The sequence below is a fragment of the Danio aesculapii genome, chromosome 3 (genome assembly GCF_903798145.1).
Source record: "Danio aesculapii chromosome 3, fDanAes4.1, whole genome shotgun sequence".
In the NCBI taxonomy this organism is placed as follows: domain Eukaryota; kingdom Metazoa; phylum Chordata; class Actinopteri; order Cypriniformes; family Danionidae; genus Danio; species Danio aesculapii.
The window spans coordinates 22,342,466-22,368,689 of NC_079437.1; the positions used below are offsets into that span (position 1 = coordinate 22,342,466).

General features: G+C 34.5%; 1 protein-coding gene across 1 annotated transcript in view; it reads right to left on the reverse strand.

The window, feature by feature from the left end:
* The window catches only part of rapgefl1 (Rap guanine nucleotide exchange factor (GEF)-like 1), a 78,251-nt gene extending 53,721 nt beyond the window's left edge, over window positions 1-24,530 (reverse strand). Inside the window, exons 1-2 of the mRNA XM_056453376.1 lie at window positions 24,249-24,530; window positions 23,435-24,149 (exon numbers count right to left, since the gene is read on the reverse strand). Coding sequence (XP_056309351.1) covers window positions 23,435-23,816 — 382 coding nt within the window. The 5' untranslated portion in view covers window positions 23,817-24,149; window positions 24,249-24,530. The remainder of the gene's footprint in view (window positions 1-23,434; window positions 24,150-24,248) is intronic.
* Between the last annotated feature and the right edge of the window lie 1,694 nt (window positions 24,531-26,224).

A 26,224-nucleotide genomic window follows, 5' to 3' on the forward strand; every position in this document is an offset into this window, starting at 1 on the left:
CATGCAAACTCTACACAAAAATGCCAACTGGCCCAGCTGGGACTCAAACCAGAAACCTTCTTACTGTGAGGCGACAGTGCTAACCACTGAGTCACCGTGTCACCCCTCTTCTACAACATGGGTCATCATTTTATGACAAATTCAAAATAACAAAAAAAATCTATACAAATATAATGCATATAAATATTTTTTTTTTTTTACAAATAATGTAATATTTTAATATTTTTTTAATACATTTTATCCTTAAACTTAATTACCCCAAAATACATAAAATATATGTATAATAAAAAGATTATGATATAAACAGAAAACACAATGGATAAAATTAAAATAAACAAAAAAAATAATTAAATTCCAAAAATAACACTGATCGGCACTATACATTAATGTGTTTATGGCAGCAACAGTAAAATACTACACTGTAAAAAAAAAAAGTTTATAAAAGGTTAAAACAACGGCTGTTAAATTATACAGAAATACAGAAATTTACCGTAAAATAACAGACGTTAAATTACAGAAATATACAGTAAAATAACAGACATTAAATTACAGAAATTTACCAGAAATTTAAATTTAAGACAATTTCTGTAATTTAACGTCTGTAATTTTACTGTAAATTTCTGTAATTTAACGTCTGTTATTTTACAGTAAATTTCTGTAATTTAATGACCATTATTTTATGCTAAATTTCTGTAATTTAACGGTTGTTATTTTATGGCAAGTTTCTGTAATTTAATGGTTGTTATTCTAAGGTAAATTTCTAAAATAATGTTTTTTTACAGTGTAGTTATTTAGCAATATAAAAGGCTGTTTTCATTGAGCTAAAATAGCTTGAACTGAATGACACAAAAAGCCTTGTACATTTAAGCTACAAATGGCCACATCGACTCTTCTACAAAAAAAATTTAATGGAAAAAACATCAAATGCATGGAAATTGCATTTTCACATCTTTCACATACTAATAATACTGGCTAACCTCTTGCAGGACTTCTAGGGGGCAGCAAGAGGTGCTGAATTTCACTATTCCACCTACTGACACAATTGAATTCAACATAAATGTTTTTTTTTAAGGCATGAAGAGACCTCCAGGCTAGGAGTCACAGGGTTCACGCTCAATAAACTGCTGTCAGTATAAAACGCTGAGTGTCTACGCTGCACGGATGCGGTCAGTGTAGATGGTAATCAGCTGGAGATCTGAGATTGAGATTTCACAAAAGCGTAAGGGAGAAGAGCAGGATGGCGTTACATAAACCATGATAGACATTCAGTTACCATGGAGGCCTTATCACATCTAAACCCCTCCACTACCCACGCAAGCTCTTGCGCCATCTTTTCTTCAGCTCTGCCTCGCTCATGTTGGTGCCTTTTGGCATGACGCACCGTGTGTGTGCATTCGTGTGTGTTTTGAAGGTCTCTGCGCATTCTCTGCAGCTGTATTGCGTTTCTTTTGCGTATCTGCTCTATCTCGACCCCCTCCTGTACAAAATCCTTCCATTCTGCGAGGCATTTCACCCTTCGACTCCCATCTTTTCTTTGGATCCAAACACAAAACACCATCATTCACATGCAAATCTGCTCTGGCGGTCTGCCAACTATAAGTAAATACGCGAATGCCACTGGAGGACCGCCGCTACTCCCGAAACAATGCTTTGAAATGAAAACTTCCCATACAGTTTGGATGCAAGAAAGCAGGTGCAAATGAAAACGCATTCACTGTGGATCTTTCAAAAGCAACACAAAGGAGCCCATTTCAAGCCACCACAACACGTGACTCCAAAAAACACCTTACGGCCTTTAAACTAAAACAGAGCTTGCTGAATTTAGAAGCACGCCACTTTTTTTTAGGTCTAACCCAGTTCAAACTGGCCTCAGGAGAGATTGTTCCTAGAGCAGGAGGACTCACACAGACAAAAAGCTTTTTAAAGCCTGTGCTCTGGTCAGTCAGGAGAACTGATTTGAAGCCTGGTATTACATAAGAAGAGAATGAGAGAGAGGTGTAGTTCAACATCAGTCCAAGATGTGCCCACATGAAAGCACAGAGATCAACAAGAATAGCAGAAAACACCCATGCAAACAAACCCAAACCCACAGCTCGATAATGGAGTCATTTTGCACTCTTTTGTTTGCAGACCGAGCAGACGACCTTTGAACCTGGTCCTGAACTTATGAAAAAAGAAAGGTTCCTCGAGGCATTTAGCTAATTTTCATGCAGACTTATACTCAAATATGTGTTTTATAACATGAATCACATTTGAGATAGAATGCACAGGTTTATTAAGATGCTCAACCCTGTTCCTGGAGATCTACCTTCCTGCAGAGTTTAGCTCCAACCCTGATCTAACACAACTAAAGCTGGATCTGAAGCTGCGGTCACACTGGACGTTTTTCCCATAGGCTTCCATTCACATGCACACAGATGCGTCAGACCGGAAACGCAAGGTCGTGCGTCAAGTGCGAAATTGCATCACTTGACTGCATGAGACCAATCAAGGATCAAAACATGACCTCTCATTACAGAAATTTTAAATATGGAGCAATTGCTCACTTTTTTTAATGTCTAATCATCTTGTTCAATCCCACCCCTTTTCACAGAGTCATATGACAGAATTTCACAAGCTCAACTCTAGTGTGACCGCAGCTTAAAGGAGAACTTGGTAATTAAGGACAGGTGTGTTTGATCAAAGTTGCAGATGAACTCTGCAGGGAGGTAGGAATCTCCAGGAATAGGGTTGAACACCCCTGATTTAGACCCTAAAAGAGATATTTATATCTTTATTCAGTCATTGTTGTAACTAATTTAAGGTAACCGACGCATTTATAGCTATACAAACATTATCTAGTATAAAATCGTTGCTGTTCATTTGATCTTTCAATATATTGCAACCAGGAGCACAAGTTTAAGCAGTTTTCAACACTGATAATTATCAGAAGTGTTTCCTGAGTATTGAGCACCATATCTTGTGCGTATAGAAACTTGTCTATTATAGCTATGACAACCCATCAAAATAAACATTTTGGGAAAGAAATATAAGCCTATTAGCACCGTTCAGTAGAATGTTTTCTCATTATAACATAATAAAATAATAATGAGTCAACTAACCAATTAATGAATAGATTTTAAGGTATTTATTGACATGTATTCACAATTTGTCTTCAATGTTTTGGTTCTATCATAAAATGGTCGATTTTGTATGTTTTGGTAACAGAATGTTATATCTTGAAGGACAATAAAAAATACCTTAATGTGCACTGATGAATAATAAATAAAATATAATCACTCTGAAAGTACATTTGGGTCAAACTTCTTTTCCAATTGGTTTTTAAAGGCACAGTGTGTCCTTTTCGCCACTAGAGGGTGTGTTTTCACCACAAACAAAGACATAGTTTGATGATGCAGTGACTGAGTGGAACAGCTGATTCGAATGTTATCACTCGATTGAATGGGTGTTATTAGTGGCTATCAGCTGATAGATATGGACCAGTAGCGGCCTTCTTCACCTACTGGTAGGCTCTGAAGGCTGTTGTGATCAATCCACATGGTTATCAACTATAGATCGCATACGACTGCAGCAAGAGGTTAACAAGATTGATTTATATTATTTATTAAATTTCCCATTAATTGTATTATATTAACATCTACCCCTACCCCAAGCCCAACTATCTGGATCTGGAGTCTTCTCTATTAGTATAGCTGATTAACCATGTGGATGGATGATAACAGCCTTCTGAGCCTACTAGTAGGTGCAGAAGGCCCCAACTGGCCCATATCTATCAGCTGATAACCACTGATAATGTCTATTGGATCAAGTGATAACATTCGAAGCGGGGGTGTGGAATTATGGGAGTTGTGATCTTCATATACAATCTACAGGACTCCTGCACATATCATGTTCATGGACGAGCTTATGTATTCTAGGCTTATTATAATGAAAGTATGAAGCAGGGAAAAGCTGAAAGCCATCAAAGCAAAATGAGATTACTGAAGCAGTTGCTGATAAGAGACAAGCAGCAGAGCTTTTATTATGCCACAGCTCACCACTTCAGATTCTTCCAGTCAAATCACCCCTGTTTTATTATACTAAGTATATTTTAGGGTTTTGTTATAACGTTGCTTTGTGCGGTCTAATAAAGCACTCCACATATTAAAGCATCTTTAATGTTTCCCTGTTTTCTACAAAGCCAAACCATTAATTGAATGTGCGTGGTGTCATTAGCCTAGTGACAAGACATGATCCATTGCACTTGTTAAAATTGCTCATTTCTCATTGAACATTATTTGAAATTTATGAGGTATTGTAACTATAAAACTCAGCAAAATATACAACACTGTTCTAGTGGTTGTTGTATATTTTAAAGGTGAAATATGCAAGTTTGACAACCAATGGTTGAACTAGGTATTGCACTCCTGGATCAAAACACATTTTCACTCGGCTCCTCCTCTGAGGAGTCCACACAAGTGCAGGTTGCCAGATTGACGTGAGTGTGCCTGACTATCGAGCCTAAAGGCTGATTTTAATCATGTTCTAAATAAAAGCTACGGCACGTGATAGAAGAAATATTTTCCATACTAAAAAAGTTTTTGTCCTAACCCACACCTGAAATTTCTATTTTAGAAACGGCTTCTGATTCTTACAGGTGAACAGCAAGATAAATGACAATGATCACCTCAGGTACACATCATGTGCTTTATTGTGTTAAATGCTAATAATGGGAGTTTAATTGCCATTGCCTGAAAGCAGCAGCAGATAGTTCACCTCAGATCTTGAAAATAAACCATTTAAAACTGAACTTTAGATCTGTGACTCTGTGCGAGCCAAATGAACAAATATCAATCATTCAGCATGTACATGTAATGATGTTAAAGAGGTTCAGTATGTATTAATTAGATTGTAAATCTTACAATTTTGTTGGAGTGCAGTAAGTGCACTATTCTGTCCTTTTGAATGGCTGCATTTAAATTGATTGTATTTCGTCTGGTGCAGGCAGCCAAACTGCTTATCACTACAAATCTCATCATGTAGCGTGTTGTTGGGACATGAATGTTTACATTGGTAATATTTATATTATTTGCTAATTAATAACCTCATGTGGAACTCTAAATCTGCATCTCATTACGGGGCTGTTACTACTTTGAGTGCCTTCCTAACTAATGAATGAAATGTGCTGTTTTCCATGAAGGCAACCCGGGGTGCTGGAATATAATTGGCTAAAGCGGCAGTGGGCGAGTTAAAAGAACCAAAACAAAGACAGCGTTATGGCATGTAACACACATTTTCAAATATCTGACTTCAGCATTGTTTTTCAGATAAACAAGAATGTTCACTTAGCATATTTCTTTTCTGCAAACATATTATGGTATTTTAATGCTTTAGATCAGTCAAAACCACACATACAGCACCTTTAATGAAACAATCTTACAAATTGCACCTTGAACTCGCATCACACAAATCAACAAATGCAATAGATAAACTAAAGCGGCTTGTGTTTGTAAATTAATGGTTGTAGTCTTTCCAATGAATAACATGAAACTCTCTACTCTGATTACACAACCAGCCCATCTTCGCATTGAGAATGGCCCCAATACTTCAAAATATTCTCCAACACATGTCTGATTAAGATGATAAGACGATCATCAAAGCTAAACGCTCCTCCACGGCTCTGTATATAATCATCACCCTCCTCCACAACAACACTGAAAGAACTAAAAAGATGAACTTACAGTACACACTGATTGATTATACATTATTATTTTTATGCCTGTGGTCTTAAAGCATGAAAAGGCTCTGTATTGTCATTGGTGAGCTGGTTCAGAAGGCGGTTTTCTTCTTCTTGGTGGGACTGATCACTGTGTACTAATCACAATCTTCTCTCCAGCAAGCAGGAGGCTGTTTTCAGGCTGTTATTAGGGCTGTCGGTCAAGCCACTGATCTGGGAGCTCGAGGCCATCTGTGTGTGTGTGCGCGTGTGTGTTTGAGTGCGCAAACTGCATGGTGAAAAAGAGCAACCTCTGCTGTCACTTCAAAGGGGCGTCACGTGGCGCATTTGCTATGGTTTGATTCAGGCAGTGACTCGCAGTGACTGCAATGCTGTTTTTGTAATGCAGAATGAAAAGAGCGTAGGGAGAGAGAGAGAGAGAGCTTCAGAAGTGCCGACTTATAATCGCTTTCAAAAATTGTGTCTATGGAGCCTGGGTGTGATTTTCTCCACAAACATCAGAGAATGAAGTATGTGGGGTTTGCCATGAGGATATGATTCCCAAAATAAGACATGCGACACCCCTAAAAGACATCAGATGAACGTGCTTGTTTATTTTATATACAAGTGCATGCCTTTCTATGGTTTTAAGGTGTAACAAAACCACAAAAACAGCATCACATCGACGCATGAATTTTCACCTTGCAGTAAAAAAACAAATATTAGAGTTCATTTGATAAGGTAACCATGGCAACAGCTGGCTCCTTGAGTCATTTCTTTGCATTCAGATAGAATATTAACACAAATAATTTTTTTTCTTATTTAAAAAATACCTTAGAATCATAAGATTCTATCTGACATTTTTTTGTCAAAATTGAGTTCTAGACCCTTTTCACATTTCTGGGTTTCTCAGTAGCAGAAGGCATCATAACTTATCAAAACTTAGAGTGCAGTGAATGGAAGAGTAAACACTTTTTACAACACTATTTGCTGAAATAATGAAAGAAAAATGCCACAATGGTGTTATCAAGACTTTCTGAAAATGGAAAAAATTGTGTGAGACTGATGACGGCAGCCAGAGGAGAAAATAACGTCAAATTTACTCCCAGCGTCATAGACACTGCAATAGAAACACCTTGCATAAGCGATAATTAATTTTTTTGTAATTTGACGCAAAGATGATTTAATACATTCATAATTGCATATGCAGTTGAAGTCAGAATTATTAGCCCCTCTGAATTATTAGCCCCCCTGTTTATTTTTCCCCAATTTTTGTTTAATGGAGAGATTTTTTTGACACATTTGTAAACATATTAGTTTTAATAACTCATTTCTAATAACTGATTCATTTTATCTGCCATGATGACAGTAAATAATATTTGACTAGACAGTTTTCAAGACACTTCTATACAGCTTAAAGTGACTTTCAAAGGCTTAACTAGGTTAACTAGGCAGGTTAGGGTAATTAGGCAAGTTATTGTATAACGATGGTTTGTTCTGTAGACTATCGAGAAAATAAATTGGCTTAAAGGGGCTTATAATTTTACCTTAAAAGGGTTTTTAAAAAATTAAAAACTGCTTTTATTCTTGCGGAAATAAAAAAAAAAAGACTTTCTCCAGAAGAAAAAATATTATCAGACACACTGTGAAAATTTCCTTGCTCTGATAAACATAATTTGGGAAATATTTAAAAAAGAAAAAAAAAATTAAAGGGGGGCTAATAATTCTGACTTCAACTGAAAATGTTCATATGATTTTTTTAAAAAATATAAATATAAAAACTTTAAGGATTTAAGATTATGATGACCGTTGAACGTATCCTAACAGGCTTGTGAAAAAGGTCCATTCACATATTCTTATTAAATGACAACTTATTTACATTATGTGATGTTTTTGTAAAAGTTCTTTACATTTTAAGACCTTTTATTTAAAAAACAGAAAAGGTTTTATCTACAAAGTCGAACTCTGGCTTGGCTCTTTAAGGTTCTTTCTGTGAGCCAATCAGCATTTTGAATGCACGCAGGAGGACCAATCAAGATCAGCTTTCTTCATCATTTTGCCAGACTGACAGCAGGAAAGACCAAATAGAAACACAAAATCAGAGTTGACTAAATAATGCCCCACCACACAAAATTAAGAAGAAACCTGAAAATAACAACACCGATTTTTGTTTTTCCAACTAAATTATAAAGCAAACTGATTGTATTTCTTGAAAAGTAATGCTTCAATTAATCATCTGGCAGCATCTCTTGTGTTAATGTATGAAAGAGAAGTGTCACACATATTGTTTGCTTAATGGAATGCAAAAACTTTGAAGTTCAATCATTTAGAACGCAGATAGAACCTTATAACTCCAAGGTGATGATATGACAATTTTTAAATTAAATCTTTTCAGAAGAAATGCATCAAATGAACAATGTTTTTTTTTTATATTATTATTATTTTGCAAGCATTTCTTTTGAACTTATTACTTATCCTGAAAAAAAAGTCTGGTTTCCACAAAAATATTATGCAGCACAACAGTTTTCAAGATTAATGAATAATAATAAGCAATAATTCCTAAACATCAAATCAGCATATTGGAATGTTGGAATGTTTCCAATATGGTGGTGATTAATTTGAAATGCATTATATATTTAAAAATAATAAAACAAACTCTGTTATTTTTAATTGTAATAATATTTCACAATATTGGCATTTGTACTGCATTTGTGTATGCTGTAAGTGTATTAACTGTAGCATTAAGGAGGTTTTTTATTCATTCAATCATTTTCCATCGGCTTAGTCCCTTATTTATCAGGGGTCGTCACAGCAAAATTAACCACCGTTTATTTTATTATTATTTAATAAAAAACCTTACTAATTCTAATTTTGTAATAAACAGTGCTCAGCATAATTGAGTACAGCCCCATTTTGAAAATGAATATTTTGCATTTATTTCTCAGTGAATATAGGCACTCTATTTTGGTGCATTTAAACAAAACAGATTTATTAAACAGATATATTTATTCAAATAATATTTTAGTCACCAAACATATTTAGAAATTGAAAGATAATACAATTAACTTCAAGCAAAATGTTGCAAAAAGAATTACAATCTACAAAATTTCAAAAAAAAAAATCCCTTTTTTTTTTTTTGCTTCTGATTTTTCCTCTTTTTAAAATTTGCATTTAATATTTTCTGTAACATAAATTTGGGCTTACTTGTTTTTGTACCGATGTCGTAAGTTATTTTGATAGATAAGCTTCAGATTTAGCTTCAGTGCTGACTAAAGTAATGTATATGCACAAATATAATATAGTACAGCTTCCTTTTAAAAATATGAATTTAAAAGATTTGTAAGGGGTGTACTCATGTATGATTACTGTACCTACATTTATATACAAACAAATAACAAAACTTTTTCAGGCCTGCTTGATTAGAAAGATAAGATAAATCAAATCTAAAAGCCCCACAGGCTCTATAACACTAAAATAAATAAAACAATGAACATATAGTGTACACTAATTGAATATTAGATGGCATAATGTTCACCATTTTGTTGGTTGACATTTGGCTAATTTCCAATTTTTTTAATTTACGGTTTACTCAAAAATATTATGCAGTACAGTTTTCAACATTGAAAATAATAAGAACATTTTAAAATAAATTATAGATTTAAATATAATAAAACAAACATCTGTTATTGTTTAATTGTAATAATATTGGCATTTGTACTGCATTTAAACGAATATAGCCTCAATGAGTTATGTAGAAAGATATTACCAGTTCCTACTTTTTTCATATACATACGTTTATATAAAAACAAATCGTCACCTTGAAATTATAAGGTTCTATCTGCGTTCTGAATAATTTTGAGATATTGAGCTTTAAAGTTTTTCTTTGCATATAGCAAACAGTATGTGTGTAACAGTTGTTTTTTAAATAAAAAGTCTTAACATGTAAACAACTTATTAAAAAAAACATCCCATAATGTAAATAAGTTGTCATTTAATAAGAATGTCAATAACTCAATTTTGACTATGTCAGTAAGAACCTTATAATTCTAAGGAGACAAAATATCAAAATTTTTTCAAGCATGCTTGATTAGAATGATAAGATGATAATCAAAGCTAAAAGCTTCAAAGTCTCTACAACACTAATAAAGGAATAGAATAATGAACAACATGAACGACAGGGCAGTCATAACAAACAAAAAAAAGAACAAAATGGAGCACTGAAAACACTGTATATTTTTTAGGCTTGCTTTCCACTTATTCCTCTGTTTTCCATTTAGCTCATCTTCCTACACCTCCGGCTCTTCGGAGAGCAGCAGTTGCCATGTGAACAGGTGCTGAGTCTGAGAGAAGCTCCTTCACACTGGAGCATTTGTGCTAAGAGGACCCAACATACTCACACAAATATCCATGCCAGAAAACGGAGAAAAGGACATCCAGAAACAACTATAAAGCACAAAAAAAAAAGAAAGAGAAATGTTTCTTCAAAAAAATTCCTAGTCGTTACTACATCCGTCCTTTGCCAGAAAACCAATCTCAAAATGCACTTTGCAAAGCTGTTTAATCCAAGAAGGTGGACTTTAAATAGTTTTCCACCAGAACTGTAAATTAAGGAACTAGAAAAAAGGTAATCAAGTTTGATTGCATACAGTGAATGGTCAAATTATCACACTAAAAGTAACTGGAATACACAATATTGAAGTCTGTTACTTATTACAAATTACAATATAAAAATAATGGAAACATATTAAACTATATTACTTTATTTAGGAAATGTATTCAGACTAATTTTGGATTACTTTTAGATTACTTTTGATTTAGATTAGTTAACTTTTTTACTTTGTAATTTTGTTTGACTCCCAAAAATTTGACTAACCCCACCACACAAGTTACAGTTTTAATTTTTTTAGTAAATGTATCAATTAACATATCACCAAATCAGAAAATGTCACCATTATCTATTCCAAATTTGGTATTAGGGCTGGGTGATATTGCAAAAAAATTATCATGATATCATGTTTCATATCATTCGATATTGATAATTATTAAATATTTTTTAACAATCCATTTAGGAATATTAGGATTTTTTGTTATTTCTTTAATTTACCAACATTACTAAGGCAAATAGTTTTAATAGTCAAAAACTAAAATATTTACACAAAATATATGATCTCTTTATAATAAAATAAACAGAAGTGTTAAAGAGACTCTTAAACTTGATAAATAAAATGTTACAAAGTGTGTGCAATGGTAAAGGTAGATCAACATCTGTAAGGTGTCAATAATAATGACACAGTAAACCTCAATCTCTGTAAACAAAACAAATTATGATGATCAAATCTGAGCTTTCAAGTAAAGGCACCAGCCATCATTATTCATATACATATTGCAACATTACAAATTGTGACGGTGGATGACTATATTACTCCCTATGCTAAAAAAATCTTTCCGATGGGGAGCTAGTGGCTAGGACGCACAAGAAACCAAAAAGCCACTCTAGCGACATCCTTACATCCTTTTTTATTTACCGAAACTACATACAGAATCTTTTTTTAATTGATATTGACGATCGTGTTCGGTCAGCCCTATTTGGGATCACAGCAAAAGATACCATAAGAACATGATATGTAAAATTTATATATGAAAGGTTTTGATTTACATGATGCACAAATGTTAACTACTTGTACAACAGCCTTAAAGTTTTAGTTCAAATGTAAAATAAAAGCGGAGAAATATATTTTTTCCATAATGATGCCTCTCGTTATACACATCGTCTTATTATCTTCTGGAAGAATAAAAGTAATAAAAGTAACTTTAGGTCAGAATTTGCCAGGGGTGTGAATGATATTGGGCTTCGGCATGGGCCGGTATAAAGTTCTGACGGTATGATAACCTTGGATAAAAATATACCAGTTTCACAGTTTTGTAATTACTGCTATTTTTGTTAGTCTGGGTAAATAACAAGAACTTTTTTCCCCTTTGAACACAATATATTTTATTTTGAGAAACATTTAAAATATTTTGGAGCAGTAAACATACATAATTCAAATGAATCATTGACTTCTGCTGCCCTCATTAATTTCTAAAACACAGATTTCTTTACAATTTAAAATGGCATCTTTGGATATCTTTTCTGCTGGAGATACTGTTGTTCTAAATAACTAAAGAAAAAAAACGTAAAGAAAAAAACCCTACATATACCACAGGAACGATATAGGAGAATATATTAAACCTTGACTTTTCCAAACCTCGGAAAACCTTGAAAACGGTTATCATCCCTTGTACAGACTTGACTGTATGTGAACATGGACACAAGCAAAATCAAGTACCATCTGATTTGTCAATTTTTTTTTTAAAACTAACTACAATCAAGATTCAGTCTGAAACAGTTTGCCAAAGCAGCCATTTACTGAAAAAGTCCTAAGTGATCTTATCGAGCACTATTTTAATTTCAATATATCATGCAGTCCTAAAATCCAAACAAAAGCTACTTTGCATAAAAGCATCTGCCAAACACAAAACTGCAATGATGCTTATTATAGAAAATGGAATTGTTAGCCAAAGTCAAACTGTACTGGAATCAACGTTGAGCTCTATTTGCATAATGGCTGTTGAGTTGTCAAAAAAGTTACCTATATGCATGAGTCACATATTAAACACAATAACAAAAGCACTTGAGAAGACCCTGATGTACATTAACACCCCTCCATATACATAATCTCTCATACAATGCTACCAGCATATTAAAATGCACAAAGTCCTGGTGGACATCAGCTTCTCTCCAGCAGAGCTGCCCAGGTGCGTGGATAAGCACAATATGAGTGGGCGCAGCCATTAAGGAGGAAGGAGGAGGAGGGGGAGAGGGTGACAGACTCAGAACGAAAGAGAGAGAGAGAGAAATATCTCGCTTTTCCTCATGATGTTATGTAAAGCCCTGCAAAGGGAGGCCAGTGAGTGGGCAGCCATTCCACTCTAATCCCTCACTCTTTTCAAAAGGAAAAAATGCCAGCATTCCTCCTACACAAACACACAGTCTCCGGTTGCACTTCTCTCTCTCTCTTTCTATCCTTCTATGCATTTATTTCTTTCTCCACACTTGCTAAAGATTCTTTAAAACACCCTCAGGACAGCTTCGACCCACAGGAAAGCAGCACATTGAACACAGGGTGGTCTTTATACAAGCAGGCCTCAGACCAGAGACCGTCTACATATCTGTTTACCTTCTGATGGAAAGCAAGTCAGATCTAATAAGTGGCGAAATCTTTGTGCATGTGATTACAGAACTTGAGAAAATCATCAGAGCTGTAATTGCCATCACTGTGGAACCACAGGAGAATGAGCTCATGATTCTGACTGGCAGCACAGAGAGCACACGGTCCAGAATCTTCAGTTGATGTGATGTGAAAAGCAGCAGACAAGGAGAAATATGAGGAGTCCATTTGACCTTTTGAAGAGGACAAGTTTCTATTCATTTACACATTGCATTCTAACAGCAGTGCGGCCATCTAGCAACACCACACTTAAATGAACTATGAGTGAAACTATGGCAAGAAACAGATAACTTGTTTACTGTGATAGATTGATTACAGAATTAAGCACTCCAATGAGGCAGATGTCTTTATATATATAATATTTTTTTAAATATTTACTATAAATGTATATATATATATATATATATATATATATATATATATATATATATATATATATATATATATATATATGTATGTGTGTATGTATGTGTGTATGTGTGTATGCGTGTATGTATATACATGTACATATGTATGTATGTATGTATATATATATACATATGTATGTATGTATGTATGTATATATATATATATATATATATATATATATATATATATATATATATATATATATATATATATATATATATATATATATATATATATATATATATATATATGTATATATATGTATATATATATATATATATGTATATATATATGTATATATATATATATATATATATATATATATATATATATATATATATATATATATATATATATATATATATATATATATATATTAAATATTACTTTCACTTTCATTATTTAATTTAAGCAATATTATATCTTTATGCATAGCTAATTATGTATAACTTTATTGAACACTTTTTAAAAACATTTATGGCAATAATAACTTTTATGTAGAATATATTTAACTGCTAAAAAACTTATTAACTATTAACTAAAGCCATTGTTAATAACTGTTTTGCTGCTGTGAATGTGGTTTTCACAAGTACATACAGTATAAGAACTGCAAAAACATTTTAGCAAGCCACTAAATCCCGGCAGGCAAGAGTGAAGGAAAATCACCACCACTAACGAATCTCATGGCTGTTCCACTGCTCTTGCCCTGCCCTCTTTAACTTTGTTCTGACACGCCAGCCAACAGAACTACTCTTGCCTCTGGCTCACAACTGGAAGGCTAAAGGTAAACAAAGTTATGTAATGATCAACTTGCTAATCTCGGTTCAATGCGCCCTACAAAATCACCCCATTACACATTACAAGTCATTGCACACACTCATCATAAGGTGTCCAAGCACATTCCAGAGATAAAGCTGTTTTGAGGATGTGATGTCTTCAAATGGAGCTAACAAAAGGCTCTTGGTCTTGACATAGGTTGGGCAATTTGACGATATGTATTGTAAAGACAAAATAAAAAGTCTATTTGTATTATGCTCTATCGTTTATTTTGTGTAGGGCTGGGCGACATGGCAAAAATGCAATCTCGATTGCATCTCTAATTATTTTCCATATTGACCAATAGCAATATATATTTCGATATCAGTTGTTAATGCTTTCAGATTTAAAAATGTATCCAAACAATGACTGAAGCCACAAAAATTGGAGGGTCCATTAAATGGCATAACATTTACGCCTGATAAATTTTCGATGGTCGAAATTCAATACATCTCTAATATCAACACACTTTTAGATTCTCATTGTCGCACATTTCTGCTGTGTGACTGGCTCTTAGATCAATATAGAGTAAAAAGTTCAGAGCTTATCATTGTTATTGACACAAACTTTATCGCGATTCGATATTTTATCGTTTAAGCGGCCCTAATTTTGTGGTGTATCAAAATACACTGGTTATGGTAATACTGTTTCATAATTTATAAGACTGCAATATTATACACACCATTATAGGGATGCAGACAGAAATATGAACATATATTGTAATATGAACAGCATCATGAGAAAGTTGAATGTACAATCTTGAATGTACATTGATTATATTTAGCATTTTATTTAGCAATATTTTCGGTGAACCAGTAATCATTAGATTTTGAAAAGTGTTTTAGATTGTATTAATATTTATTTATATTTCTTCATTTTTTATCAAAATTTTGCCCTGATGTTCAAGAAAAGTAAGAAATATGATCACATATGACCGAGTACATTACTTTATTTGTCATCAATATATTCATTCATTAATTCTTTCACTTTCTTTTCGGCTTAGTCCCTTTATTAATCTGGGGTCGCCACAGCGGAATGTACCGCCAACTTATCCAGCACATGTTTTACGCAGCGGATGCCCTTCCAGCTGCAACCCATCTCTGGGAAACATCCATACATACTCATACACTACAGACAATTTAGCCTAGCCAATTCACCTGTACCACATGACATTGGACTGTGGGGGAAACCGGAGCACCCGGAGGAAACACGCGCGTACACAGGGAGAACATGCAAACTCCACACAGAAACGCCAACTGACCCAGCCGAGGCTCAAACCAGGGACCTTCTTGCTGGGAGGCGACAGCATTACCTACTGTGCCACAGCATCGCCATCAATATATATAAACTATTACTTAATTGAAATTACAGAAATAGATATATTATATTAAAATATAATAAGGTCACCAAATTAATATTTTCCCTTGTAAAGACATGATTCAAAATCTAGAAGCATCTACAAAGTGCATTTATCTACAGTCGCTCAAGGGTCAACAGCTGCTCTGTTTGTCTTAACACTGATGAACTGCACTAGGACTGATATGTAAGCAGTGTCTTCTTTCAACATATTACCTCTTGACCCTGGATCAGTGGACTTCCTTTAGCCCATAATCCACAGTCACTCTATGGACCAAAACACTAGATGAGACAAATTGCAAGCCCATTGTTGTCTAATCCAGGATTAGTGGCACTTTTGCTAAATTTCCTGAAAAATGACAAACTGCAGAGAAAAAAGGCAGTTTTATCTAGAAGCAAGGCATCCCCTTCATATAAAACAAAGAAGTAAAACAGGTTGAGAATGAGGCCAAATGTCTCAGTCTGTGACACGGTACTAAAATCTCTCCGATCTGTTCTATATAAAGCTGAAATTCAATATAATTAGTTTAAAATCACCAAAAAGCAAAGTGACACCAAATGAAAGAAAGTCACTGCATCGTTTCAGAGGTTAGCAATAGATCACATGCAGCATGCTTTGAAAGGAAATGAAGCACTTCTTGAGTGGACTTAATTTTGAATCCTTAATGCAATGGTTCGGGTCATTTTTACAGTCAAGGCAAGTGTGTTTCAATGCAAAACTCAAGCCCAGATAAAATAAATATATAAAATTAACATTAACAAATGAACAGCCTCTTGTGAAAGTGCATAAGTTGAGTTGGAATAAACATTTTGTCTCAACAATAAATGCTCCATCTCAATGTGATGTTGGCAAGAGTCGAAGTAACCATTGTTCACAGGCAGAACAGAATGAACAGAATGGCTGGCATTATACAAATATGTAACGGATCAATGCAGAATGGTTTCAGGAATGAAATTAGAATTCATGATGACTCGTTTCAACCGTTTAAGACAACATTTCCAAAGACACAAGTTGGATTTATGCACAAAACAATATTACATAAAACAATTTGCAATTAAAGCACCATTTCCATCAAATGAGTCAAACAGAAAATCATGCCTTCCTGATAAACTGGTGCCAAATATCAAAAGGATAAACGGAATTCGCTGCAGTAGGACAAGCCACTTTGAGCCTTTTACTTGCACCTCAGAAGTCAAAGATGAAACACAATGAACGCTGTCATAGCTGGCTTTTAGAGCTGCAAGACCACTCTTTGGGAGAGCAGCTGCTCACAATAATGGTAATAACACTGAACCCCTTCGATGACAGACTTCCGCTAAGGGAATTTAGAATGACCAACTTTCATTCTTTCACCATGTGGTCCCTCGGCTAGTTTGTCCATTAATGTTGTCTAATCGTGCCATTTTTGCTATGACATGATCTGTTAAAATAAAATCACATTAATTTTTGATGCGCATACTGGAATTTAATCAGTAAATGTGTTTCCATCATAGCTTATGTGAATTTTTTTCTTATCAGGTAAAAATTAATGTGCATCATGGCATTTCTAAGACTTTTTTTATGTTATATACTAAAACATGTCTAAAAAAGGTGGATGGAAACAGACTAAATTTATTACATATAGGCTACATTGATCTTTAAAACATTTGCAAACATCTTTAAAACTACAGCTACAATACACACTAAAAACATTAAAACAAATTAATTTTAAACTTTTACATTCAAAAAAATTTGTTAAAAATATATACACAGTTTAAAATAACACGAACATGATTGATTAGTTAGATCATAATTAGTTTGATTACAATCATTATTTTGATTATAAATTATAAATTAAATCATATACTACGTACAGTAGATCTATGCGAGATTATAGTTAAATTCAATCGTGTGATTTTGTATGATGCATTGATGTTACAGTACAGAACAACAATTTCTGCAATATCTTGAACAATCGAGAAGCTCTCAAGAGCATAAGTAAACATCACATCCTTTTGATTTTCACAATAAAAACATCAAGAGTCTTTCACAGAAATCAGTATACAGGCTTTCATAGAAGCAAGGGAATCAGTATACGGGCTTTCACAGAAGCGAGGGAAGGTCATTTTTGTTTTGTTAAAAATTGTTCACAATCTGTTCTACAGAAAAATAGACTAATAAATTTTTTACAAATCACATTAAGCCCAATTATAAAAACTAGTTCATCAAAAAATGAACATTTACTCACATTTAAATGGTTCCAAACCAAGTTTCTTTCTTCTGTCAAACACAAAAGTACATCTTTTCTTGTTCAAGCATAATTACACTTATTTTTGATGCATTTAAAAAACAAATATCGAAGCCATTTTGTTTCTCGGGTAAATGGATAGAAAATATTGGAATTGGTTATCAAGACAGATAGATAACTACTCAAAAACAAGACAAAATTATCGACTAAACTCTGTGTAAACTGGAAGTTGCTGAGACTTTTATTTTAGTATGTTCATGTACTGCCTACTGTCAATGTTATATCATTGAGTATCTTTACATGGACATCAAAAATTTGATTTTAATACGATTAAGACAATACTCTGATTAAGAGTCTGCCATGTAAACCGCGATTTTTTATTAATTTAATCTGAAGGTCATAATCGAACTAAACAGAAATCGAAATAAGACACGCCGATTTTAGTCACATTATTGAAGTGCAGTACAGACATGTGAACACCTTAATCAAACTATTATTTTCATGTAGGATTTTGCCGCATTTTGAGACAGAATAGTGTATATACACACGGCTGTTTGACACTATTCTCTGCACTTACCGAGTCAGTGAAGAACTCCAGATACCTACATCGTGAAATGTTCATACGTCGTGAGGTATCAAATTCCATTAAAACAACACTCTTCCAATAGTTCATACTCGCATATACAATATCTCGCTTATCACAGGGGCATGCATGAAATGTTCCTGAATGAAAGTGAAAGTGCCAAACTGCAGTTAAAGTCAACAAATTAAACATTTGAAAAAACATGAAACTCCTGAGGAAATGTGGATAGCGTGAAGACGTTAATCGAATTATGTGCTATAACATGTAAAACGGGATCATAACATTCAAAAAGCAAATCATGATATAAAGCAGCAGAAGGATCCCTAACCCACTTGATTTGGTTGTGTCCTAAATTACAAGAATATTGGGAAAATATTTGAATGTTTTTCTAAAGCCCCCCAAAAAAATCTTGCACCATGTCCATGTCACCATGTTCTTGGGATATTTAGTAACTTAGAGATGTTTAATAAATATGAAATACAAGCCATGTTATTTGGTATGGTGGTTGCCAAAAGGCTGATTTTGAGAATGTGGAAAAACTTACTTAAATTTGGTATGTGGGGTAGAGATGTCATAAACATGCATGCTTTGGAGAGGTTAAGATATATCAATAATGACAAATTGCAGATATTTGATAAAACATGGGGACAGATATTAGAACACCTTAATGCATTGGAAGAAATGCAAGCATAACCAATGACCCCTGTCAATGACATAGTAATTAAAGATTGAGTGTAATTGATATTCACTATTCATAATCTATTATGTTTTTAATAATGTGCCCAAACTATTATTTGACAATAAAACTATAATCGGGATAATGAATTTTTCTGGTAATACAAGAACAATGTTACTTTATAATTGCTTTTATTTATGCATTACCTGACCAGTTAAATTATATTTTGCTTTCATGTGCATTTGTCCTTCTGTGTTCTGTTGTTCTGTCATAGTTTAGCGTTTTTATGTATTGTATTTTATATGTATTGTTATTGTATTGTATTGTTTTTTTTCTTCTCTTCTATGTTTCGTTCTAGTTTTGTTGTAGCTTTATAAAATGCAAAAAGCACATAAATAAACGTTTGAAAAAGCAACTCATGTAAACATCTTAATTATATTATTGTCTTATTCAGATAAGGGTATATTACTTATGTCCATGTAAATGTAGTCAATGTCTCATAACAAACTAACAGTAAGAGGAGCCTGTTAAACTGATGAACAGAGAAAGACCGCCACTAAACATGAAAGCAAATGATCAAAATTTGATTGGAAATTACCTAAACAAACCTTACATGGACATCAGTAATCAAATTATTTGCCTTAATCTAATTAAGACAATAATAAGATTAAGGCGTTTACATGAGCTGCTTTTCGAATGTTCCTTTCATGATCCTTTCCATGATTTCGGGCGTTGCATTTTTAATTTGTCGACTTTAACTGCAGTTTGGCACTTTCACTTTCATTTAGGAACATTTCAAGCATGCCCCTGTGACAAACGAGATATTGGATGCAACTATGAACTGCTGGAAAACTGTTGTTTTAATGGAAGTTCATACCACATGCTGAGTGGGAGGAAAAAAAACCTCCACATTTCACAATGCAGGTGTCTGTGGTCTTCACTGACCCGGCAGGCACAAGTGTCAAACAGCCATGTGTGTGTGTGTGTGTGTGGAGGTGTGTGTGGGTGTGTGTGTGTGTGTGGACTATCCTGTCGCAAAACGCCACGAAAAGTCCTACATGACGGTAATAGTTTGATTAGGTGATTACATGTCTGTACTGCACTTTAATAATGCAACTAAAATTGGCATACTCTACTTATTGATTCGATTTCTCTTTAGTTTGATTATGACCATAATCAAATTAAATTCATCAAAAATCGCTGTTTACATGGTAGACTCTTAATCAGAGTATTGTCTTAATCGCATTAAAATCTAATTATTGGTGTCCATGTAAACGTACTTAATGTGTGCTTGCAAAATAAACACTCAATTCTGATTGCACGTGGAATTTAAGTTAAAAAAAATTATTCACTCAGGGAAAACAGCTCAGCAAAAAAAAGGCAGAACTTGCCTATTCATCATCATCATTTACCTTAAATAAAAAAAACATCTCATCATTTACAGTATATCCTAATAACACAGAAGCAAAGCAAGCGGCCCGTCTGCCCAGTGATTTCACATCAAGCATAATAGACTCTTAATGCACCGGCATACTGTTAAAATCCCTGCTGTTTCCATGGTTACTTCACAAAAACACTCTGATGCACATGTGTGGTGCGAACTGCTGCACTGAGGCTGCAAAGCATCACTGCCAATGAATGTGTGGGAGAGCCATTCTTCACAGCATAAAAGTCCTGGAACTTACAGGCGCACGTAACATGTATGCACTTGTTACAGACGCGCCATTCCCATCACAATACATCACAATTTGTCATTTCCCTGTAAAACTTCCTTTGTCTGAGATCAAAATAACAATCCGCTCTTTTGGCACAGGAACTGATTTGTTCGTGGTGTTTTCTACATACAGGTGCTCGGTGCTCTATGTAGGTGTCAGGTGTGGGTGGTAGGTGCTTGTCAGTTCATGAAACATCCATAACACCAATTTGAGGAAAACACAAAGGAAAGCACCGTGGAAACATCTAATGTTTTTATTCTCTTGTCTGAAGGAAAAACCCAAGCACCACCCTACTTGTAGATATTTCCCAGACAGTTCCTCATTAGTGATAGAAGCTGTTATTGACAAATGTGAAAGCACTTTGCTTTATGACATCACTACATGTGACCTTTTGATTTGACCTTTCAAATATTACCAGTGGTCAATAAAACTCAAGGTTTACGGCTAGTCTTGCTAGGATAGTAGTCTACTGTCAAACCACCAGTGATGTAAAGTAACAAATTACAAATACTCAAATTACTGAAATTGAGTACTTTCTGTCAGAAATTGTAATTTACTCAGTAGTTTTAAAAAATGTGTACTTTTACTTTCCCTTGAGCACATTATTAGTGTTGTCTTTAGACTATGGGGGAAACCGGAGCACCCGGAGGAAACCCATGCGAACGCAGGGAGAACATGCAAACTCCACACAAAAACGCCAACTGACCCAGTTAGGTCTCGAACCAGCGACCTTTTTGCTGTAAGGCGACACCACTACCTACTGTGCCACTGCATTGCCATCAATATAAATAAATGACTATTAAATAAAAACTATTAATTACTGAAATTACAGAAATAGAACTAAATTGTATATATATATATCACTTGATATTGAGATTTTTGTCATATTGGCCAGCCCCACCAAAGAGATAAAGAAAAAACAAGTGGCAACCTCCTGCTCTCCCTCATATATGAATATATATATATATATATATATATATATATATATATATATATATATATATATATATATATATATATATATATATATATATATATATATATATATATATAAACATAGCTTAAAAAATAATATAACTTTGCTTTCCCTTATTAACGTTCAAAGGCACTACCAAAAAAATGACTTTACAGTTTTAAATACTGTTTGTACGAATAGATTATTCTTGCAAAAAGCAATGAATAACACCAGTAACCATAGAGATAAAGTAAATAACAGAATAGCTCAAGCAAAATATGTCGTAAGTGCTAACTAGTTGTTAACTGTGATTCAGTTTACAAAGAAGAGCTTTTCCCGAAAATGTAGTTGTGAGTGCAGAAACTTCAAGGAAGTCAGTCTGGTTGTGTTAATGAAAACATTAAGGTCTGGTTGCATTCTGGTACGGCACACCTATTTTTCACAATTTAATCAATTCCTGATAAAATAAAGTCCAGCCCTTCAAGTTTTTCTAGTTATCTGACTCGTACTTTTCCAAAGTAAAATGTGTTACAAATGGTGTATCTTGTTGACTTTTCTGAAATGTTTTTTACTTCACACATCACCTAAAACTAATTGCTTATGGCCAGGGGTGGACTTAACCAATAAGTGAAGTAAGCAGCCACTTAGGGCCCCAGGGAATTAGGAGGTCCCAACCAATGCCAGGAAGCCTATATTAATCATTTAGCTCTTTTATAAATTTTCTATCATATGTTGTAAAATATGACAGTGCTATGAACTTTATTTTTAATTAATGAAAACCTTCCTGACAAACTAAAGCGCATTCTGGCATCCAAAAATTATCAGCTGAGTAATGTGTGAAATATGTTACATCTGTGCAATTCGCAAACTTTAACAGTTAAATGACACGTAATTCTGAAAATGTTTAAATAACTAAAAATTTGTACAAATTTCCAAAGTAATTTTTTTACATGCAAATGCAGTTTCAAGTTGGATAGTGGCGTGACAAAAAGCAAGATAAAATAACCAGCAATTTAATTTTAAAACATCATGTGCAATTTATGGAGAAGCTCATTACAGTAATTAACATAATTACAATATTTAATATGCAATTTTTGTAAAATATATCTGATTTACACTATCATTGCTTATGCAACTTACAATGTAAATACATATGCACAAACATTAAGAATATTTTTACATTAAAGTCGAAATATAATAAAATGTATGCTTCTTTTAAGGCTTTGTAAGAAAATGTGTCACTGGGGCAGGTTGACATTAATTCTTTTTTTAAATATTTGTCATTGCTTAAAATATTTCTCATCTGGATCCACTTTAAACCAGTTTTAATTCACATTATTAGTTCATATCAATATAAAGATGATTATCATTACTATGTAACGAATACATAATGGTACTTTATGCTAAATTATAAACTTTCCTAAGACCCTAGAACTTTTCCTTCTCCTTAGTTAACCGTAATTGCAAAAAATAAAATAAAAAATCACCATGACAAAATTGATATTTGTGAAAGTGAATTTGAAGTGCAAAAAATAACAGTAGTAGGGAAATGTGATAGCATCACACAATACAATACAACACAACACAGCAATGCACCATACACGGTCACCATAGTAACATAGAAATAATGTTACGATATTGTAAACAACCTGAACCAAATGTAACAACCTGAAACAAGCGTGAAGGCTTTGATAACATTTATGACAGGACAGAGTAAAGTGGGACTCGTCTCACCTGTGCAGTTGGCGTACCGCTTTCCCGCCACACTGTCCAGCAGCGCCAGCGCTAGGTTCTCTGGAGTGTCCGCGGGCAGAGGGGTCCAGTTCGTGTCCAGACTCGCCTCCGAGCTTTGCTCATCGCTGGACAGCGACGGGCTCCTGATGTCCGCAGTGGCGGAGGGCCAGCACGGCGCTTCTTCGGTCTCCGGGCTGAACACTTCCCTCGCCGGGCCGCTCTCGGGAGACGTCTCCCTGAAGAAGGGCACCACACGGGACAGGCTTGCCCGCCGTCTGGATGCCCCGGTGCCGGTGGCCTTCTCCCCAAAACCACCCGCCCGAGTGAGTGCATTGGTCTGCTTCTTCAAGAATTTTTCAAGAGGCTTCATTCCAGCCGGCATTTTGATGACAGAAATCAGAAGAAGGCCCTGGGTTGATCCTAATTAATACTCAATAAGGAACACTGATGATGAGCGTATTGCCGTGAGCGTCTACATCATAGCCGGATAATGCTGAAACTCTGATCGAGAAAATACCTGAAGAGACTCTGATCTCCGCCGTGTTGAGGTGTCAAGAATAAAACACGGCCATTTTCAGCGGTCCTCGTACACAAGTGATGCTGATGGAGTCCTTACTACGCTAAGAAAAAAAATCCAAACGTATCCCTGGGAAACCCGTCCTCCACTGCAGTCCTTCAGCTCGAGCAGCAGCCTATGTGTGGACGATCATCGCCACTGTCAAATAAAGCCGAGATCGATTAGTCAATTAGACCAACAATCAGAGACTAAAGATGAAAATAGCAGCAGGAATGTCTTAATAATGAATATATGTACATGTAAAAATCAGTCTCTGTCAAGATGCTGGAGCATATAAATGAATCGTGGGTCCACCGCAGCAGGTCTGAAGGAGACGGGCTTCTGTCGCAGAGACGCGCGGCTGGATGGACGCTGATGATGAGATGAGGACTCCGTGTCTTCAGATCTGTTGGATCCCCATTTATTTTTCTGTCACGGTTCCAAGTGTCTCTCTCTCTATTTGCGCCTCGAGTCCGCACAAACACTGCGCTCAGTCGCTCTCGCATACAGTACAGGCTACACACACACGGGCTACACACCCTCTCTCTCTCTCCCTCTCTCTCTTTCTCTCTCTCTCCACCCGCCTCCTCTGCAGCTGAGTGCGTGTGTTATTGGTGGTGTCAAGAGATATTGCTCAATTGCTTTGAATCGCAGCAATTGCAGTCACAAGCTCACATAGACATGTGCGCCTAGAACTGCCCAGTTGCATATGCATGATAGATTCCAGTATGTGACACACATATGCTTTATTACTGATTAAGCTCTTACAATATACACTGTAAAAATATCTGTTAATTAACAGGTTCGTATTTTGTGATTCACAAGTGTTTTCTGTTTATTTAAGGTTGTGAATTGCATTATGTGAGTTTTATCTCTGCTCTGTCCCCTTTTCATGTTGAAAATTCAACTCTTTTATTGACATATTAGAGATTTTATATAACATATAGAGAAAGAAGTCTGTAAAATAACAGAAAATGTACTGGTAGCTTATTACCAGATTTTTGTACTGTAATTTACAACACCAACACAGACAATATATCACTTTAAACTATTTAAAATGTCAACAAATTCACTATTTCAAACATTTCAAGATCAAAAGCTTTTGTGGGATAGATCAAGATCCCATAATGCAATTCAAAAGAAAAGCTATTTTTTTTTATTAAAATAAATAATCAAAGAAAAAAACATGAACAAAATACGGAAAACTGTCAATTTACAGATTTTTTTACCGTTTAGCTACCAGGTTTTTTTAATTAGGGGTCATGAGTTTAACGCTAGAGAGGCACAGTGAAAATATTCAGACAAAACTGAATTAATAAATAATTTAATGAAGAAATTAGATTTAAATGTACATTTTATTAAGTTAAATAACCTCATTTTAATATCCAATATTTCAATTGTATTGTTTGTAGTATTATTTTTAATTCACAAAGAATATTAAACATAATTTGAATAAGTAAAATAGCATTTACAAATTGTTAAAAAATATATTATATTGCAAACAGAAAATACAAATATAAATTATGTATTAATATAGATAAAAATGGATGTGATTAAAATTGATTAATGGTGTTTAATGTTTATTAATGTGTATAGGTAGAAAAATGTAAATAATAATAATACTAAATAATTAACTAAATAAAAAAAGCGCAGCACGGTGGCGCAGTGGGTAGCACGATCGCTTCACAGCAAGAAGGTTGCTGGTTCAAGCCCCGGCTGGGTCAGCTGGCATTTTGGAGTTTGCATGTTCTCCCCGTGTTGGTGTGGGTTTCCTCCGGGCACTCCGGTTTCCCCCACAGTCCAAAGACATGCGCTATAGGTGAATTGAATAAGCTAAATTGGCCGTAGTGTATGTGTGTGAATGCAAGTGTATAGGTGTTTCCCAGTGTTGGGTTGCGGCTGGAAGGGCATCCGCTGCGTAAAACATATGCTGGATAAGTTGGCAGTTCATTCTGCTGTGGCGACCCCTGATGAATAAAAGGACTAAGCTGAATAAAAATGAATGAATGAATGAATAAAAAATAAAGAAAACTTACCTAAAATGTAATTAATTTTACAGTAAATTAATTTATTTTTAAGAGTGCATGGTACATATTTGCAAAGAATGTCAGGGAATGAAGCATTTTCATTAGAAATAGTGGAATTAATGTGTAAAACATTTTACTTATGAGTAGACCACAATTAAAATAAACAGGTTTATAAACAACAGTGGCTACATTTAAAACAAAGATAAC